This window comes from Phlebotomus papatasi, chromosome 2 (assembly GCF_024763615.1).
Source record: "Phlebotomus papatasi isolate M1 chromosome 2, Ppap_2.1, whole genome shotgun sequence".
Classification (NCBI taxonomy): Eukaryota; Metazoa; Arthropoda; class Insecta; order Diptera; family Psychodidae; genus Phlebotomus; species Phlebotomus papatasi.
The window spans coordinates 100,357,514-100,379,795 of NC_077223.1; the positions used below are offsets into that span (position 1 = coordinate 100,357,514).

Sequence of the window (22,282 nt, forward strand, 5' to 3'; positions counted from 1 at the left end):
GTTTTTGCGTGGTGAAACATATCACAGGGCAATTACTTTAATAATAGGCTCGCCACTTTTCACGTACCACCCCATCCAAAAACCTTTCTATACAATGTCGTTTGCTGGACTAACAACACTCCAATTCAATTCAAACAACTATTTAACTCCCATAATTCTGTCTATCACTCTTTCACTCCCCAAGATACGTGATCAGAAAAATAATACACTCTTTTACCTTTATTTAGAAATAACAATTTTATCAAATTGAAAAAAGGAACAACAAATTTCTACAATAATAACTTCTAAAGCTAAGTTGTGTTTTAAATTAAAATATTGCACTAACCCTAATCGCCTGTGCGATCTTTCACCAATTTACGCTGAATAGTAATCAGAGTTGTATCTCGCGTAGATCGGCACGATTCTTACGTTATCCCTCGAAAGCATGGTCTGAATCATCCTCGAGGATGCTACTCGCTGTTCGTTGGAGTCATCCTTGGGAAACAGTACGGGTCCTTCCTTCCTGGAAGGCTTGTCCACGGTCCTGAAGTAGCTAGAATACTCAATCCTCGGAGCTTTGTACTTGGATGAGTAGTGTTTGTATCCTGATGTTGAGTATGATGGTCTCACTGGTTTTTTCGTCCTGTAGACAATGGGTTTGCTGATAAGAGCTTGGGGTTTGTTGTAGGCAGGAGAGTAGATCTGATTGAGGCGTGGCCGTTCGCCACCCGGTGGGAATGGGTATTTCTCCTCAGGCTCATGATACGTTGGTTTCCAATCCTCAATGTACTGACGATATTTCGAGAGATCAGGCGGATTTTTGCGTTCATAATCACCATGATCAATATAGATAGGCCGGTAGTCTCCACTGGCTTCGTAGGTATAAGTCTTATGACCAGGTCCATCAGGTCGAAGCTCGATCAGCTGAGGTATTGTCTTGATAGTCTTGGCTAAATCTACAGGATTCTTCCCATAATCACTTCCTCTCAAATCTGAACTCAGAACAATGTGTTCCTGATCTTTGCTGTAGTGATTGATTTTCGACTGGGACGATTCGTCGTCTTCAAGGTAGGTGGATATTGGATGATCGTAAGTTTCCGATCGAGAATTCCCCGAAGGATCATCATGAGGATGAACATTTGGGCCTTGAGTCTTCACAACTGCATTGAATCCATTGGCTGCATCTGCGGTATAGTCCACAATCCGGATGGATCCATCAGGCTCTACGACGCTGTAATGACCCTTGATGACTCCTCCATCCCGATGCTCCCATTGGGACTTGACATCTCCTGTGTGGACATCCTTAACTCCGTAACTGAATGCGTATCCTGGATGTTCCTGCACAGTAAAGAAATTATTGTTGTGATTGTTTATCAGACAGGTTACAAATTGAGTTTTTCATTAAAGGTCTATACTTCGGGAGAGAAACAAAAGTGAATTAAATGTAGGAGAAAGCGCGCTAATTTCGGACGAGTCAATGTTCGGACAATATAATTTTTTCCATGTTCTTAATGTTGCAGTAATGAGGGAGCTTGGCGGAAGCGTGGGGAGGAAGGCCGAGCTCAGCTGTTCGGTTAAGTTATCGGTTTTCAAAGCTGTGTTTATTTCCATTTTCGCCTATGGTCATGATATTTGGGTAATGACCGAAAGTATAAGATCACGAGTGCAAACTTTTGAGATGAGGTACCTTTGAGCGGTTAAGAGAACTAGGACAAGGTGGCTGAATCAAATTCAGAATCTTGCCTTAGAACGCCTTCCTGATGTAGCGGAGGATCGACAGACATGGGCTACTAACTTGAATATCCTAAGCCCGCGACCCCAATAAGGATAAGCGTTTAAAATGATGATGATGATTCTCTTCAAATAGAGATCATTTTATTTTAAGAATATACTTCGGGAGAAAAACAATTGTATAAAATATGTTAATCTTCGCTTTTCAGATCTTTATTTCTATTAAACGTTGTGTTATTTCAAACTAGTACAATATGAGAAAGGTGTTTTCATAAGATGTTAATAAAAATATTTCACTGGATATTAGATGCTCGGTCAGTAGATTAATTTTAATGAAAAGTAACACGGATTTTGACCTAGATCTTTCTCTTCCTTTATTACTACTCCTAGTAATAAAGAAGGAGAAAGATCTAGGTCAAAATCCGTGTTTCTCTTCATTCATATTTCACTGGATTTTAATAAAATGAATAATATACTTAAATATTATTATTAGATTAATAGTGTATATACAACAGCGTGTAGTGTGCACGAGCAGCGGTTCTTATGGCCTTCTTAACAGTCTACAAAGAGAAAAGCTACCGAAATCTGCAATATTTAAAGTTAAGGCTATAATTCGCGCGAGAAATATTTTATCAAGAAGTAAGCAGACCACTCTTTCTTTATTCTTCATGCTGTTACCAATTAATTCAATAAATGTATTTCTTTAACAGCCACGTGAACAAGAATATTAATCAATTATTTGCTAAAGTCACTCTCAAACCTATTTAAAATAATTATCATAATTTTGCCATACATATAATTTCATCATAATTGAATGATCATCGAAGGGAGCTTATTAATTAATGTGTGGAGACAAGTTTTTTTTTATGAATTCCAATGAAATATGATAATAAATGAACCATTAGATTTAGCTTAAAATAATGTTCTTGATTTCTTTAAGACATTCTGCAACATTTTGGCTGAAATCTCATAAAGTGTCTACAAGTTTTGATGAGTTTATTGAGTGCTAAATAATCTTTCATGTATCTTAAGTGATATTTATGCAAATTCAGTGCAATAACAGCAACTTAATTGGATGACCTACAATTTTAGTTCATAGATGATTTCCTAACATTGTAAGCCAAAGTGACGATTAATCGTGAAAAAATGCTAACATACGGAGTTATGTAGAAAAAAAAAGGAGACACCTCAATCGATGTGTGCAAGAAATGTCAGAGGAATGAACGTGATAATGCTAATTTTCTGCCACATTGGAGCAATTACAGTTGGATGGAAAAATATTGTAATTAAATTAAAAAAGAGCAAACACCATGCTCGATAGTCAATTTTCCAATCTCACTGACAATGTTGCAAAATAAAATAAAATAGATTATTAAAATGTACAAGGCATGTCGATGTTCTTTTTCTCCAAGCCACTAACCAACTTCTGCAATACATACTCTCCATTTCACTTGAACAAAATATCAAGCAATACTTTGCGACCACATAGTGGCAATTAAAATCAATCCATTTGGCAATCAGGCGGCACAGAAATGCAGAGGAAATGCTAAATTATGGGATGCCATCGATGGAGAGACTTGATGTTTCACCTGCAAGATGCATAATGAAAGCTCAGCGAAAGCTCCCAAACGGTCGGTGGTCGTTTTGGGTGGCTCTCTGGCACTTTATGCAAATTGCACATTTTAGCTAAATTGTACACGCATTTCAATTTCTTAGAGCTGACTTCTCTCCTATTTTTTCTTCACTACAAATACGGAGATGTTGTTGGAATTGATTACTTGATTTACTTAAATGCGATTCTAGCCCCAGGCTTCACTCTTCCTTCGCTCTGCGTCTGCACTGGATGCCTTTCTTTGGTGCACATCGAATATGTTTGCCCATAAAACTACTTCTTGGATACTTACAGGTCAGTGCTCGACATACGGGGCACTGTAAATTTTATTTAAAGCAAAAAAGCAAATAAAATGATGTACGCAGATTAAAAGCTCTTTAGCAATTGTAAAAGGTTATTTTAGGAGTGGTTTATACAGGGAAATCCATGGAAATTGCTCAAAAAATGCTTTACGAAACTCGAGAAACAAGAAAGATCAATAACTAAGCAAGAACAAAATTTTAAGTGGAAATCCTGCCTTTCGAAACCTAGATTTTTTTTAATAAAAAATTACTTTGCTTAAACGTTAAAGAACGTTCTGGATAAATTAGTGATAATTATTCCTCGGATAGCAAATTAAAAGAATTAGTCAAACTAAGTAATAACTTTGATTTTACTGCTCGAACTGAATGAGAAAGCAGCATATTCAATCCACTTTTTTCGAATTTGTCACCGTTCTGGAGCCTAAACGGTAAGAGATATCTAGTTCTGGTCTTCGCTGACCCCTAATAAAAAAAAAACGTTATCTCCAGACGTTTTATCCTTTACCCCTTATCTCCCTCCTCTCTCTCCAAAACCATGGTTTTGGATTAATTCGAAGACGAATCCGTTTTGCTTGAAATTACATTTTTTGAAAAGCTCTTGAAATTTCAAATCCGGATGTATCGGTCCGAATTCGTAATGAGTCGATAAAATTCTTGTAATTTATTTATCTTTAATATTTTAAATGTTTAATATTTATAATAATCTTTAATATTTTAAATATTTAAATAAAATCTTTAAAACTATTTAAAACCATGTTTTCTGGCTTAATTCTAAAACGAATGTGTTTTACTTAAATTTTTATTTTTTGAAAAGCTCTTAAAATTTGGAATCCGGATGTATCGGTCCCAATTCGTAATAAATCGATAAAGTACTTGTAATTTATATATCTTTAACATTTTAATTTGTTTTACCGAATGTTTGTTACTGGGATAGAGGTCAAACGGTAAGGGATATAGATTTCCGTTTTTCTGCCACCCCCTCACCCCCAAAAGACAATATTATTTCGACGTTTTTACCATTACGCTTCTCTTACTCCTCCAAAACCGTGTATATGGTTTATTTCGAAAACGGCTCCTACTTTATTTTCGGATATGTTTTGGGAGTAGTCCAGGTAAATATTTCGTCCATACATACCTATTTCCAAAAAAAAATTCAAAAGCGAATTTTCAAAGGTTACAGCTCGCATTCCGCAATGATGGGACGCTTTATCATCTCTCTTTAAGGTTAGATTGATTTAAGCTAACATAACCTAAAACTTTTCAAGTTGGTTTATTTTTGCAAATAAAGGAATAAGGTGCATTGTCTCAAGGAAGCGATCCTAAACTAACATATTTCGTAAAATTCTCACAATAAACCAAAAATACATGGATACCATGGGCTGCCGGCTCAATTGTACGCACCATACCATTTTCAAATTTCGCCAACCTGAGAGTAAGCGATTGTACTGCACAAAGCAATTGGTTAAGGTCGTGTAGCAAATCAATCAGAGCATATGGCCTATACTAACTCAGTTGGTAGAGCACTCGTCTAGGTAACAAGAGGTCTCCAGTTCGATCCTGGGTAGAGGCAGAAATTTTTCCTATCTTCACTTTGGAGAAGACTGGATGATTTGACTATCCCTTGCTCTGATTGACGATTCTCTGTACTAAAGTATTTCTGTTATCGCAGATTTGGCTGATTGTATCCCCCACTACTGGTAAAATTAAAATGGTCAAAGTGACCCTTTTCAACAAAAATGGATCATATTTGATCCTTTGAAAGGTTCACTTGAATCTTTTGAAATTTTGTACGCACATTTATCACGATAGATTCGGTTTATCCTAAATTCATTACTCCTATCATATTTCTTTCATCTGAGCGAACACCAAAGAAGACTTTTTCATTGCTTTTATTCGTGTATTCGGGAGTTAAAAAGGTGTCAAAACAGTAACCCTTTCAAAGGATCATCAGTGACCCTTTCATTTTTACCAGTGCCCTGGGACCGTATCTTTCTCTTTGCTAGACGAGAACTCGCGTAAGGAGTTTCCCTGCGTGACACTTTCGCCTATTTCTCCCACCTGACTTTTCCCCGTATTTTATGCACCTTTAATAAGGCTTATAATGATAATTTTGTCTTGAAATTCTTGTAGAAAGTCTTAAACTCCTTAAGAGTGCGACAAAAGCACACGGAACCCAAATCACTTAAACCGCTAAAACCAGATTATAAGAATTTTGGTTCTATAGTACCCTACTTATAGTATAATACAAGCCTATATTAAGCAAAAAAGGCTGTTCGTTGTCGAGGTTTGTTTCTGTAAAAGGACATATGGAACCGTAACCAGAAGGTTATCAACGATAGAGAAACATCACGAGAGACAAGTTTCAGAAGACACAATTTCAAGTCTTGTTCATTGAGCGGAGTATCATAGATTGAGGACTATTTAGCTTAGGAGATGAGATTGAGAACCTATGTTGGTTACACTCTTATGGCTCTTGTACTTATGTATTTAAGAGTGCTCCCTATTATCTACTCCTGCGCATAAAGGTGCTACACTGTTAATTATGTTACTCACATGAAGTATACCTTCAAGTGCAAATGTCTTATTTGGTGAATTGTTCAAGCATTTTCAATACAGAGTCTTTTGCGTTGTTTCTGGAGATATTCTGCAGAAACGAAAGGTCACAGCATTAAGTAATTGATCTCTATTACGAGTAATTTATAATAGTCAAGTTTCTCAAATTCGAACTACAATTCAAAACGTTTTTAATGCTGGATATTACTACATAACGAAGGTTCGTGATTAAATATGGGTACTTCAGCTTAAGAGAAAGGAGAATCCAGGGTAATCAGTGACAATAAGGCCAATAAAGGTCAATGTTGAAAATTAACAATACTGAGATAGAAAACTTAAAAGAAATGCTTAAGAAACAACCTAACAATTACTAAATGTTTTCCATCTTTCTCAATAAACGTGACACCGCAATTGTATTTTAAAAACTGGACACTTGCCCCTTGTTTTTAAAATATGGGTATGATGAGTTACATTTATTGAGAAATATAGGAAAAATTTAGTCATTACGAAGCTTGGGTTCGTATGAAGCATGGGCACTTAATGCTTCGTTTTGAACCAATTTTAGTTATCAGTTTTAGTGCCCAAGGGTTTCAATTACTGCTTTAGTAATCTAAAAGTTTAAGCAAGTCCATCTCTCAAATGGATTTAAAATACTGTGGAAAATGAAACTGCCTTTTCTTAAACTGCCCTACTCTCCCTTATATAAGTTGTGTGTTTTTTCTATTTCCTAAAACTTTTTAAGTAATTTTCATTTTATTCTACACTGAGAAAAAATGGAGGTGCGATTAACTTCTTTTCCTCATAATTTTAACACTTTTTACGTGTAAAAATATATCAACATTTTTAATGTTAATTTTACACCTTTTTAAGGCTAAAATTAACATGAAAAAGGGTAACTTTAACCCCTAATATACCTAAAAAGGGTAATATTTACACCGATTTCGAATCAATACTGCAGGGAAAAATTAACATTTCCGGAATGTTATTTTAACTTTTCTCTCAGTGTACCAAATGAATAAAAGCAGTCTAAGTTCAAATCCGTATATATAAAAGCAACTCTATTTTCAGTACCATACCGTACATTCAGTTTTTTCCCCATCATGGATGAATGAAGAAAAATTTGCAATGTGTAAAAGTGGCAGTTGGAATTCACTCCATTCCAATAAAATCCATTTTCCGCCACACACAACAATGTTCTTGAACGCGTGTTGGAAGATTATGTAAGAGGCAACAATTCCCTCAGCATTCTTGTCAGGAACTATTAAAAGTCTTTTTTCTTTCATACCCCAGTTTTATTGTATTTTTACCAGTTTCGTTTTTTTTTAAACTTCTTATTACTCGGGTTATTTCGAAGGGAGTGCGAGAGAAAGATCATCAGTATGGCGCCAATTAATCAAAATAAATTGCATTTTGTGAAGTTGAGAGAATAAAATTGCTATACCATGACGGTCGAAGGAGGAAAAATTGAAAGTAGGAGCGTTAATTGAGGACTTTTCCACTTCCACTCCAATTGACTTTAGATGGAGTCATTTACAATGAACTATGGAGACAATTTGCGCCAAGAGGAAATAGCGAGAATTCCGAAGAAAAGCATCAAAGTACTGTGGGAAATAGGGTTTTTCATCAGAGTAAAATCCACAATTAAAATTTAATTACTTCTGTCGTTACACTGTCCGTTAATTCAAATTTGAATTAAATGTCAAAAATATATTTTATGGCAAAATGAAAGCTGTCAATAAAGAGAATAAATGTCAAAAATACAATAGTTATAGTAAAAAAGAAACCCATAAAGATCATGTTTCATGTTTTTATGTTGATAGAATAGAGATATTTTAAAAAGAGTCACAAATATTTATTCATAAATCACCCGGTTTTTGTGTCTCACACAAAATGTGTCGCCCACAGAATGGAGATTAAAAGTGCGTAAAATGTGTAATTTATTTCAAGATAAAATATCTCAAAATGTGAATTTATTAAAAGTGTGGCATGGTGAAAAAGTAAATTAAATTATACGTGACGTGTGTGGCACGAAAATCGCGTTCCACCTACTATAAAATAATTAGAGAATATATTTATATGTTTTGTAAGAAAAACTGACCATATTGGTTTCCATGCATTTCATCCACATCGACTAAATCTGCAATGTTGACCTGCATTTAGAGGCTCTTTTCAATATTTGCTTGCAATTTTTCGATATGTTTAACAAAATTCACATAGAACTTATGATCGTATTTAATTGAACTGTTTTGCTATTTTGTACCTGCAGAAAAGGTCGTCATATTAGTCTGGTACATAATAACTTCATTCAATATTTATGAATGAGTTTTCAACATAGAGAGCATTTTTATTTTATGAGTGGATGTGTTTATTGCTCTTAAAATTACTTTTTGTTTTTCTCAGTTTCTTGAGTCACCCTCACACTTTTTCATCGGAATATCTGGAGCATTTTGAGTGGTTTTTGCATATTTGGCCTAATCCTATGTGGTGCAAAAGACAAATTAATAGACAGTGGATTGGCATTTAGTAGAGTGTTAAAAGGTTAATCCTAAATTATTCTCACAAAATCCACATGATCTTTTTTACGGGCTTTAAGCAGACAGTTTGAAAAATCTCATTAAATTTCGTTATTTCAAAAATTTATCTTATTAATCTATATAAAATTTATTTCAGCTTTTCATACATCCTAATGAACTTGACAATATTTGGCTTATTCATCGTTTGATCGAAATTGCTCATTAAAGTCTTTGAAATTTCTGTTTATTCTTTATAAAAGATAATTAAATTTAGATAAGTGCTTCTACCTAATTCGAACTGTTCTTTCGGATTCTGAAACCTTATTAAATTTTGAGGTTTACAACGTTAATGAGATGAAAACGTTATGAGATCTAGAGACCAAACAGTTCATGGAACCGTCTTGAGGTTTTCAGGGTATCCTTTATATTTCAATGTAAGAAATTTCTAATATAGCGTTTATTATTTTTCTATCCGCTAGTTAAAAAAAAGCAAAAAAGGCATAGATTAAGCCAGAGAAGAACTTAGTTTAATTAAAGTCCATATAATATTGATCTCAAACTTTTTAAATCCACCCTTCCCCCCTATACCCAAGTCTTAGGCTCTAGGCCTATGAATGGATGTCACACAATTAAATTGAATAGCTGTTTAAAGAATTTCAAACTCTGTAATTTCTGTTCTAAACATCTTCAAGCTTCGACTACTGACATCTTAAACGTTTTTTTAAGATTTAGATAGTATTTTTTTTTTAAATAAAATACCAATTTTGATAACCGATTTTAAATATTTCAAAGATTTTCAGAGGTGACTCTAAACTTTTAAATCTAATAGCTGATTCTAAAATTTTTGAAGATATTTATATCTCGTACTAAACGTTCCAAAGCTTATGATAATTTATTGTAAGGTAAAGTGCCCTCAAGTCGACCGCTTCCTCAATTCGACCGGTAGAGTTATTTATGCAATTTATTTATATTTGCACTAATTTGTCGTATGATCTAACATTAATAGGTCAATTATTCCATAAATCAATGCGAATCAGTGACAATTTTATAGAAATACACCATCAAACATTCAATTATTGACCACCGGTCGAGTCGAGGAACCGGTCGACTCGAGGGCACTTTACCTTAAATGTTTAAAACTTTTTGAAAACTGATACTAAATACTTTTAAGATTTTGGTAGTTTATGATGTTTATGATAAATGCCTCGAATATTTTAATAATTCAGTCTAAACGCTTCGGAAATTTTGACACCTTATTTTAAACGCTATCAGAATTTTGATGGCAGATTCCAAAAACTTCGAAGATGCGATGGTTTATTTTTAAAGCTACGAAGATATTGATAGTCTATTCTAAATGTTTTGAATATTAAGTAGATAGTTTATGAATTCTGAATGTTTCGAAGATTTTTTAGAATATTCTAAACGCTTAGTAGATTTTGATAGCTCATTCTAAATGTTTTCGAACATTTTTGAAGATCATTCCAAAATCTTCGAAGATTTTTATATCTTATTTTAAACGCTTTGAAGATTCGGATAGTTGTTTATTCTGAATGTTTTGAAGATTTTTTTAACCTCATTTTAAACGTTTTGAAAATCTTGAAAGCTTATTATAAATATTTTGAAAAAATAATAGCTCAACCTAAAACTTTAAAAAAAATTAAGATTTTCAAAACTTTTAGAATGAGGTAAAAAAATCTTCCAAACATTCAAAATAAACAACTATCCGAATCTCCAAAGCATTCAGAGTATGCATACTCTGAACGCTTTGAAGATTCTGACAATTATTTATTCTGAAACTTTGCAGAATTTTCATAGCTCCGGTTCGAAAATTCTGTCAGCTCATTCTATACGTATCGGAAATTTTCATAGCTTATTCTAAACGTTCTGAAGATTCTGATAGTTATTTATTTTGAATGTGATGAAGATTTTTATAGCTTATTCCAAACGTTTTGAAAATTTTGATAGTTCGTCCCAAACGTTTCGAAAATGTTGATAGCTTATTTTAAACTCTTTGAAAATTGTGATAGTTTTTTTTCTGAATGTTTCGGAAACCTTGATAGCTCATTCTGAACATTTAGTAGGTTTTGATAGCTTATTACGTTCTGGAAGTTTTGACAGCTCATTTTAAATATTTAGGGAATTTTTATAGTTTATTCTAAAACCTTTGAAGATTCTGAATGTGTCGAAGTAATATTATCATCGAATAATATTATCATTATTATTATTATTTTTCTAAACCTTGCGAAGATTTTATAGCTCATTCTAAATGGTTTGAAGATTTTGATAGGTCATTCTAAACGTTTAGGAGATCTTGTTAGCTTATTTCAGACGCTTAGAAGATTGTGATAGCTAATTTTAAAAGTTCTGAATATTTTGATAAATAATTCTAAATGTTTCGAAGATATTAACAGCTTATTCTAAACACTTCGAAGATTTTTATAGTTGATTGTAATCAATTTGTGTATCTCAATAGCTTATTAAAAGCTTCTAAAATTTTCTTATACAATTTGCAGTGCTTCAAAGTTTTTGTTAGATTTTTGTAAGCGTTTTTAAAATCATCTGAATCGATCCTAAAATCGTTTCTAATCGCTCTGAAGACTTTGAATGCCAATTATCACATTATCTGCACGTCGTCGGTCGTTCTAAAAAATGCAATATTGTAATATTGGTTTTATAATTCAGTAATACAAGGCGTTAGAACTTCTGTACAATTCGACAGTTATCTCTGATACCCTCTACCTTCCTTGTGAATATTATACCGGAAAATTAGTTATATCCCCAAAGTTTTAGGAGTTTCAAATCTTACAAATCCTATACTCAGCATGTTAAATTTCAGCTTGAAATCGTACTTTTGTAAAGTTGGCCTTTTACGACTTATTCGTTTTATATTCTGAGCAGAAGAATTATGATTTAAACGTAATCTCAAAAGATTCTGCATAATAATGTCTTAAATAATCGATTAAGATCCTTTCAATTTAAAGCCTGAATTGAATTGGAATGTAAGGAATCTTTAAAATTGCCAAAGCTTAAGGTTCACTAATTAAAAGAACATTTAGCTCTTTAAAATTATTGTGAGGATCACTTTCAAAACTATAATTATAACGGTGGCAGCCAAAATCCCGAAAGCCCAAATCCCGAACGCCAAAATCCCGAAAGCCAAAATCCCGAATTTTTAAAATCCTGAAAGGGATGAAATTATATGGAGGAAAATGTTTAGAATAATTTCCTAAGGCACAGAAGATTTCCCTTTGCCTCCAGCAAGCGCGGGTACAATCGTGGGAGTAGCTATGACACTTTTAAGAATACGAGATTTTGGCTTTCGGGATTTTGGCCTATTCGGGATTTTGACCGGGACCCAATTATAATACTCATCTTATAGTTAAAAGCTTATCTCAATTGCTAACTCTGATTTTCTTTAAGTCATGTAAGTTGCAAATTATGCTGCATGTCCTTTCTTATAAATTAAGGCTCGATTTTATAAATCGAATTTTGATAATCTAAAAAAAATGTTTCAATTTTTATGATTTTGTGGAATAAAGATATTTTCTTATCGATTATTTTTCATACTTAAAATGTTTGTTTTGTATTTTTGAATTTTGGTATTTTGGTTTTTATTAAATCCTTTGATGAAACGGAAGGTTGAACGTTTTAAAGGAATCGTTTTGTTTGTTTCGTTTTTTTTTTAAATTTTTGTTATCGATCTTAGAAGTAGGACGGCGGTAGTTGCACGAGGAGTGGCACAAACTAACATTTATATCTTAACCATTTAATGTTTAATTTAAAGTTTTCACTGATTTTTAATTCAATTGAAACACTTAGAATTTGTTAAAGCAACATTGCAGTGTTATGCGCTATCATATTCCAATATGCAAATTAGAAGTTGGAAAAATATAAGCCTTATAATAAGCTGTCATGTACACTCGTGCCTATTGAAATTTCAGCAAAAAATCGAATAATATCGCGAATGTCTGCAGATCATTAATGTTTTGAGATAGTGCTAAGATCTCGTTAAGGCACTAAGGCTTGACTTTATCAATTGAGCCATTAAGTTTCTGACATAAAATTGAATTCATGAACCCAATGTACAGGTTCAAATCAATTCACCTCTTACAAATTGTAAAATCTGTAATTATAACTTTTAATGTTAGTATTAACAAGTATTTGAAAGGCATTATTACATATCAATTGATATTTTTATGGAGTTTATAATTAATTCGTGTGGCTGGGAGATCGTAAAAACCTTCACGTTTTCTTATGGCACAGGAATTCTTGGCAAATGCTTCCGAAAAAGCTCCCGTGGGCAGAAGTGCAAATTTTCTATCAAAGATTATAGTGCTTTGGTGTAGCTTTGAACTGAAAATGAATATTAAATATGGAAAAAAATAAGATTGGTGAACTAAAACTTGATCACGCATCGGAATCCAAAAGACGAAAAGTACCAATTAGTAGATAATTTATACGTAAAACTAAAGAGCCAGTTTATCAAAATATTCATTCGGATTGACACCGGTAAGGAACGTTGTAGGCCTTATCATAAAATGTTTTCAATTCCACTCTTGAACGCCATTTAGTGCGGATTATTTATGTCTGGGCTGCCGATAAATTACAATTGGCAAGAAAACTCTGTGACTCTCTTATTTTTTTTTCCTTTTGCTATCTTGCACCACTCTCTCGTCATATCTTGGGGTATATTGTGGGATAAAATAAATTAATTATATGGTTTTCCATGCCGAAGTCACTCTCTCAAGAGTGTTTCAGAGGACTTGCTCGTGCACCAGCTGAGGCACATAATTTAAAACTTAAAAGCCGCTCTAACCACCAAGATAACAATCTACACATTTTTTCATGCTTCTTTGTCTCTCATTTTTTTCCTCAGGTGGGTTTTCCATCTCGAGGAGGAAAAACGATGAATTTATAGTGCAACTTCTGCCAATTTAGGTCATATTCTCGTGCCTCTAAAGTCTTACTAATTGGTCCACGCCCAAAATCAATTAGAGCCGTTTAGCTATGGGTTACAGTGAAAGCTTTAGTCAGAGCTTAACTTACATATTCTGGAGCATAGGACATGTGAAGGGCCAGAACCTTGTGTGTGGTCATGTCCATGAGCAGTGTCGTGATCACCAAGATTTTCCACATCATTGAAGTCATCTGGAAAAGGGGGAAAAGAAAATTCATCGTAAGCTTACTTCTTAAGACACTCTTAAGCCAATTATTTAACAGCTTTCTGACTCTTCGATTGGGAAATTTACTCGACACAGGTTGTATATTCCACGTTCTAGAAAACTCAAAATAAGCAATAAGTGTGCGTTTAGCCAATTAACTCTGATACACAGTTCATGATCGAGATATTTTTCCATGTAAAAATGTTTAAAAATGTAACTGACAGTAAGGGTTAGCATGCTACCTTCGAACGACTCAAGCTTCGAACAAATCTTTTCTTTTTCAATTTGTTTTTAATAAATTTGATCTATTATAATTTTATATTTTAATAGCTAGACCTATGCCTGAATTTTCTGTAATGATGTCAAAGACATTAAGAACATTTAGAGCAAAATTGACTTGTCCGAAGTTTGAGTCCTCCGAAGGTAGCGCACTTCCTTTACACTGCAAAAAAAGGGGGTGCGATTAACTTTTTTCCTCGTAATTTTAACGCTTTTTAGGTGTAAAAATATATCAACATGTTTTAATATTAATTTTACACCTTTTTTAAAGGTAAAATTATCATAAAAAAGAGTAACTTTAATCCATAATACACCTAAGAAGGGTAATATTTACACCTTTTTTGGTAAATTCCGACGATTAATTCAATACGTGTGGAAACCGGTGAGCGTCGGGTAAGAAGAAGCAAAGAAAATTCTCAAATTCTTTCCAAAGCTTTAGGCTCGGACTCCAAGCCTTCCTCAGTGGTCAAATTTTTAGTCTTTTCTTGCTTTGTCAAATGGTCTTTTTTGTTCACAGGGCATGGGATTAGGGGCACTGCACTTAATTTTCTACTTATTTTTAATATTTTAGCAATTTTTCTCTCTTTTTGTGTGTCTTTCTTAATATTTCTTTGTGAGACTACTGGTTTCAAAGTTCAATATTTGAGAACCGTTGTCTTTGGCAGCCGAAAGCTTTGGGAAGAATTTGAGAATTTTCTTTGCTTCTTCTTACCCGACGCTCACCGGTTTCCACACCTAATATTTACACAGTTTTCGGATCAATAATGCAGGGTAAAATTAACATTTCCGGAATATTATTTTAACTTTTTCGGATTTCTCTCAGTGTATAAGGTTTTGCAAAAAGATCTACTGCAGAGCTAAGGGGGCCTATCGTAAATGTGTTTTCATATTATGATAGTCTATTTTAGTTCTTAGTGACACAATTATGAAACAAAGGCTTGAAGGTATTTTTAAAAATTTTAAGTCAAAATAATTTTTTTGAGTAAATTAATCTTTTTACTAAACATAGGGTAGAGTGAGTACTTTTCGCCACCCTTAAGTTTTTATGGCCTCCTTAGGTGTAAAATTTTTGTCAGACTAAAATAAATTATTGTATAACGATACTTTGAATCAACATTCATCTAAATATATAGGATACTTTTCGAGAATTTTTGTGAATCTCATTGAAAAATTTGTATTTTCACCAATTGTTCTTGTTTCAGAAATTTTCGCCACATATTTTGAAATGAATTTTAAATAATTAAGAGGTGTGATAACCCATTAAAATAGTAGAATAGAGCATATTATGAGTATAGAAGTACCATTTATTATTAAATTCCTTAAATTAGTTGTTTTATCTTAGGTGGCCAAAAAGTGTTTACATGGCGAAAAGGGCTGACTCTACCCTATGTGTAATTTCTTCACATTTTGTGTAAAATTAATGTAATCTTACACAAAATTCCTAATAAAATGTACACAATTATTGCTAATGCATTGCGAATTTTGCCTCCTGATTTCACAGTTTATTTATCAAATAGAACCAATATTACACACTTTTTGTGTAATTTTACAAAAATGTGTGGTAAAAAAGAAAACAAACCAACGATTGTTTAAATCGGATAGATAAACTATCTAAGCCATAGAAAATCAATATCCATTATGAAGTATTTTCGGGAAGTAAAGGGTACAGTACCGAGGCAAATTTTCAAAATTTTTAGGCATTTGGACTATGAGCAAGTAGTTTGCTTAGGTAAAAGATTTATAGCGTTATCGCAGCATTTTGTTATCAGGAAATACTACTTTTAACTCTATCACGGAAAGCCATCATTCGGTTTAAAATGACAGTACATAGAACAGTGTCGACCAATGCAGTACTGATATAAAGATGTTTCCGCAACCACCATAATATCCTCTTTGATCAACCTCTTTGGGCTGAATAAATAAATTGCGTATTTAATATACATTTTCTGGATTCTCATTTTCAGTGTATTCATTGATTTTAAGTAGAATCATTATATATTTTGTCTTATTTTTAGAACTGTGATTTTTTTGAACCAATAAACCTAAGATCCCATGCTAAGTTTCAGTTTTCTAACTTTTGTCAGTGAGGAGTTATAATGAAAATGGTCGTTATTTTGTATGAAAGGTACTAGAAGGAGTAGTGAGGGGAATGGCATGTATACATGGTTAAAAAGTCTTCCATAAACCCTGATCCCATGCCAAGTTTCTGCTTTCCACTTTTGTTCAAAGAGGAGTTATGATGGAAAAAGTTCTCCTTTTGTATGGGGGCTACGGGAATGAGGGATGGGCGAATGAGGTAGTATGCATGTACAAAAAGCTTAAGCCGTACACTAATCCTTTACTTAATTTCATGAAGATTGCGCCTGTTTATCTTGAATAATTCGATGCCAAAAAGTACCTTTTCGAAAGGATTAAGGAGTTTTTACACGAACTTCCGGTGAATATCGTTCTGAGTCTCGGCTATTTTTCGTTCACATGTCTATGTGGATGCCACATAGACCATCTCCCATACATTTTTGCCCATTCTCTTTTACCAAAATTCTTATCAAAATTTTGTAACCAAAGGATTTGCTTATTTTAACTTTTATAATTTTAAACCTATTTTACCCTTTAAGCTTAATTTTCTGGTTGTCCCTGATCATTCTGCTTGTAAATTTACATTTTTATTAAGTGACATTTATTTCTTTAATTACTTTTAAGCTTTCCTGTTTAGAAATTTTCTATTCAAAGCTCTCGATTATTCATTCAAGAACTGCTAAAAATGAATAAGCGCGTTGGGAGTACCTCCAATACAAATTGCATACCGGCTTTGGGTGCAGAGTTAGTTATTAATAAGAAAATACCAAGATGGAAAAATAATATAGCCGGAGAGATACTCCAAATGTCTATCTCTGACTTTGCATAATTGACACATCAGGAATTTTTTTACCCAAATAATGTTGTTCAGTTTCAATGAAATTAATTTATTGCAATGTGCGTGCAATTGCGAGTAAAATGCAATTAAAAGTTAATCAAACATGTGAATTTTTTTCTCTTTATTTATATTTCGCATATGGGAAAAGAAGAATTACGATTTTGCCCCCGAGGTGTATTATTTTAAATTGGAAATTTGTTTGTCTTGTGTCGTTCTTACAAATGCGTGGCCATGGAGGCGCCTGGTAGAACTATTTTGCGTGAGTTCTGGTTTTTCGAGAAAATTTAAACTTGAATTGCAGTATTTGGTTTGCTGATTTGATGCCCGGGAGGAAAATGGGAGTTTTATGGATTGTGAATTGAGTGAGAAATTAATCTGATAAATACACAATTAAATCAGATAATAATTTTTCAATATTATTTCCTCCATATATTGACACACAGAGCTAATTCAGATCAATTGCACTGAAGTTCACACGTGTAGTGTGATTGAGAAGGTGTATCCAGTGGCTAATTAAATTCTCATTAAACGAAACTGGGTATTAGAAATATTACTTTACGGTTTTTGAGGAACAAAGGGAATTGAAATAAAAGTCATATTCAATCAGTGGAATTTTAAATTACTCTGTACGTCTTTTTATTCGATTTAATATTTTGTGAAAATAAAATTAAGTTTGAAGGTGAGGGAACTATTTTTTTTTAATTAAACTACAATTCTGTTTTTGGATAATTTTTTCATAAATAATAATGAATTGTAAAAAATCCATTTTGGCGAGAGTTATTTCTGTGCAAATCACTAAGAAATTGGCTATAGAAAGTTCTTTCAGAGTAGTACTTCGTTCCTATAAGAGTAAAAAGCACACAATTTCATTGAGAGCGTCAAAAGGCTTTCACAAAATAAATACGTAGAGAGGAAATACACAATTAAGCTATAAATTGAAAATTACTAAAATTTTAATTATTTCACTTTACAAAAATTCGAAGCACCAGCTTTACGATTTTAATAAAAATTGCGGTTCACTTTTATTTGTTGATTTTTGTCAAAATACTTGAAATAATTAAAGTTGAAATTTTATGGTTTTATTTAAAAAAAAATGGTAAGTACAGAAAAAATATAATTTTTGAAATTACTCTGGTGATTTTAAGATCGAACGGGAATTTCTGATGCAACTCGAGATTCTTTTTTAAAGGATTTTTGATTAAGCAGATAGTGGACGGAAAAATAGACCTTTCTTAATTTTTTTTTAATTCTTCACGACATTTCAAGGATGGATGCCATCATCATCAGGTTTCGAATGTAGAGGAAAAATTACGTACTGGTGGGAAAATGTGCTGTTGCACTGTACTTGGACTTTTGTTCACTTCAAAGTGATTACAACTTTCGCCAGTATTTCTTAATTTTTATATTTTGTCAAGAGGTATCTTAATAAATCAGTTTCTACTATCTCATCGAAACCGATAACCCAGCAGATTTCTTCATCGCCATGGGCTTCCAATGGTTGGGTCCACTGGTGGGCAACCATTTCGGCCTCCCAATTTAACCTGGACTAGTTACAGGCCATGGAACATTTGAACCCTTCCTAGAGGCCGGTAACCTTAAGACAAGTTTTCCATACTCTCTTACTTATTCCAACCCCAGAAGGTTTCAAGCTCGTTACCGAGCATGGCAGTAGTCTCACTAAAACACCGGTCTAGGATAAGGCGTTAAGGTCCTTCGGTTAAACTGACACCACCCATAGGCCCGTTAAGGATTAATGATCTCCCGTTCACCATCTTTCGGATTATACTCTAGGGTGTGGAAGGGATTGCTCTCATCGACACCTCTTTGCTCAGTCAGCGGTCAGAGCAGCGTAAATTTGAAATGTACGGAGTATAGCAGATAGTGGACTGAAAAATAGACCTCTCTTGATTTTTACTCTTTAATTCTTTACGACGTCTATTTTTCCGTTCACTATCTGCTACATCTCATCAGACCGAAAATTCATTCAGAACATTTTACGGAGTATAATTTGATTTGGTAAGTTTAACTAAAGGCCCTTTATTTAGTTAAAGCAACTTCAAGTAACGTCAATGTAATTTAGTTACAAGTTTCCCAAAAAATGTTTAATTCGGGGATTTAAAATACCCTTAAGAGATTTTTAAATTCCAATAAATTTACTCTCTAGTTAATCTCACCAGAGCATAATCCGGGAGTACCAGGTCTCTCAAACAATATCAAACTCTCACAATTCTTCTTAGCTAACTCAAATAGATTGCGCGCCCGGTTCAACAGAACATAGAACAACGTGTGATATGAAGACAACTGTATCAAAATATTTTTTTTTAGAAATACAACAAATATGATGATTTATAAAAAGGTAATCATAGTTGAAAGTCCTTAATTAGGTACTTTATTAAAATACTCTTCATATTCTTAGTACAAAGTATTTAAATAAGAACTTCTACAAAGGCTTGAATTAAATACTTATAAGTGTTAAAGCCAGGGGCCCATCAAGTCTAACAAAAAGTGAAATTATTTTTTCACTTTTCCTTGTAAAAATTTTGCAGCTATTGCACCGCGACTTAAACAAATTTGCTCGTAGTTCTTCTATTATTTCGGGGAACATTCTGAGATATGTATTTTTAGATAGCTCTTAACGAACAATTTCGAAATATATCAGACTGATAAGTCAATACTCTTTAGAAGAAAACTTGCCATTAAGTTTCAGTGTCAGTATGCAAAAACGTATGGAAAAAATGTTGAGAGGCCCCTGGTTAAAGCTGAGTAATCTTACAGTAGACTCTCACTCAATCGGCTCTTTATCAATTGGGCACAAAATTTTGTTTTCAATTTTCACGTTTGATTTTAAATCAAATTTGCTCACAAATTCGATGTAGTTCTTCCTATTTTATCCTGATTTTTTATAATTGAGCGCTTTTTGTGGAATTTACAAAGGTTTTGACGCTCAAATCTATCGATAAACCAGATGACATTTTGCCCCAAATGCCCAATTGAGAGAGGGTCTACTGTATATTATATTCGTTATTTTCCACAAAGGTCTGATGTTTGTCTCATTTTTATTATTTTAGTTAAGTCATTTCGTTAAAAACTTATTAACAATTTTATTTCCATCAGAATGTTATACCCTCGTAGCAAAGGAATTATTAGGATCTGTAAGCTCTTAGAAAGGGGATCAGGGACGAGATTTAAACCTACCACCTGTTTCCCTTTTTCAACCAGATCCTTCCTCTGATTTGCACGCTCGAACGTCCTTATTCGTCCGAGTGCAGTCACTAACTAACTCTGTCTCTCGTCCGTCTCTTAATGAGTACTCCCTTTGTATTAGAGCGGTGGCAGCCAAAATCCCGAAAGCCAAAATCCCGAAAGCCAAAATCCCGAACGCCAAAATCCCGAAAAGGCCAAAATCCCGAAAGCCAAAATCCCGAATTTTCAAAATCCTGAAAGAGATGAAACTGTATGGAGAAAAATGTTTAGATTAATTTTCTAAGACACAGAAGATTTCCCTTTGCCTCCTGCAAGCGCGGGTACAATCGTGAGAGTAGCTGTGACACTTTTAAGAATTCGGGATTTTGGCTTTCGGGATTTTGGCCCATTCGGGATTTTGGCTTTCGGGATTTTGGCGTTCGGGATTTTGGCTTTCGGGATTTTGGCGTTCGGGATTTTGACCGGGACCCGTATTAGAGATCTTCGCTAAAGTTCAGGGGTGTCAAACCCTAATCGCGTATGTGTGCAAGATTGAGGAAAGTCGTCATGCCATAATGTTGTCTCATCATAAAAGATAGGGGTAGGCCATCTCTATGGATGATGACATCAAAGGATGTCAAATGCCTGCCGAGTTGGTTGTAGGTTTAGCTCCAATACAAACTCCATTAGAAATTTATTACAAGTATATAAAGATTACTCCTCAGTCTTTATACTAAGAAACCCAAGAATTGCACCCTATCAAGTCTGTTGATCTCATCTCTTGAAAGCGAATTTGGATTTCATAAAATTTTCCTGACCTAAAAGGTATAAAGTTCTAAATTGAGTATAGAAGTTTGATTTTTTTCTGACCAATTTAATTGTTTACTGATCATTTGTATAAAGAGTTTCCAGAATTCTTCATCCTTTACATTTCAGTGTGTTATTAATTTGTTCGATGTGTGCAATAAATTGAAATGAGCAACGACAAACTAATGAAACGATGGAAAAAATCATATTAAAAAAAAGAGTTGTCCCATCAGTAATCACCAAGAACTTTTACCATAACTTTCACTTCGTATTTAGATGTACATAATTGACATAATTATCATAGTTAGTTCCAATTTAAATTTTACTTAATACAAATATTTATTGATCCTAAGGGCTTGTGATTGCAGCCTTGAAAAGGTCTTATAAGGAACAATTTACATCAGTGAAAGTTTTATGGCCAAATAAGTATTTTTACTCATTTGAACATGTCAGTTATATCAAATAATATTCCTAAATGCTTAATCTTATTAATGCTTTTAAGGTGAATGTCAAATGACATGACAAAAGAAACAATATCTAGCAATGTACTTAGAAGGTTTCTTCCAAGGACTTTGAACCAAAACAAATCACTGAACGTGAAATATGAATCAGCGAGAACTTGCATTAGCTGGGCTATTCTATTGAGATAAAATAAATAGCTGAATATCACCTTTTTATCAATAAAGGACATTCTTCACACATTTGTATCTGAAAGTCTCCTGATTATCCAGAACTAATATTTATTCACAGGAATTTTGAGAGTTTTGGAAGAAATATCCATTCACCTCCTTTACACTAAAGCACCGTCACTGAAACGATCTCAACCACGAGCTTAGCAGATCATTTAACCACTTCAAGAGCACTTTTCACTTTGTCACTGAAGCATCTTCAGTTTGGCGTATTTATAGGCTGGTTGGAGAGGTATTTCTGCATCTGCTGCAAATGACTCTTTCACAGTACAACATGATCATGAATCACCCACTTGACTTGCTACAGCTACATACAGCCGCAAGACCTTGGCAATGAAAGTGAGAAGAGATCCGCGGTGGGAGAAAAGATGTTGAGGAAGATCGTGGTCGATGCAGTTTTGTTGCAGAATTGAAAAGTCGCATGTTCCAGGTGAAATTTCACAGCGAAAATGCCAAAGAAAGACAGTTAAGGAAAGGTCAGGGTATCGTTGGGAGAACATACTTCTAATCGAATTATTTAGTAGCTGAGGGATTAACCAAGGGGGAGATATTGTGGTT

General features: G+C 33.6%; 1 protein-coding gene across 1 annotated transcript; it reads right to left on the bottom strand.

Annotated features, from left to right (window-relative positions):
• Positions 1-211: 211 nt before the first annotated feature.
• LOC129800406 (uncharacterized) lies at positions 212-21,914 on the bottom strand. The gene is made up of 3 exons (XM_055844754.1): positions 21,706-21,914; positions 13,737-13,838; positions 212-1,317 (listed from the first exon to the last, which is right to left on the bottom strand). Exons 1-3 carry the CDS (start codon positions 21,724-21,726, stop codon positions 355-357), a joined length of 1,086 nt encoding a protein of 361 aa, XP_055700729.1. The 5' UTR covers positions 21,727-21,914; the 3' UTR covers positions 212-354.
• Between the last annotated feature and the right edge of the window lie 368 nt (positions 21,915-22,282).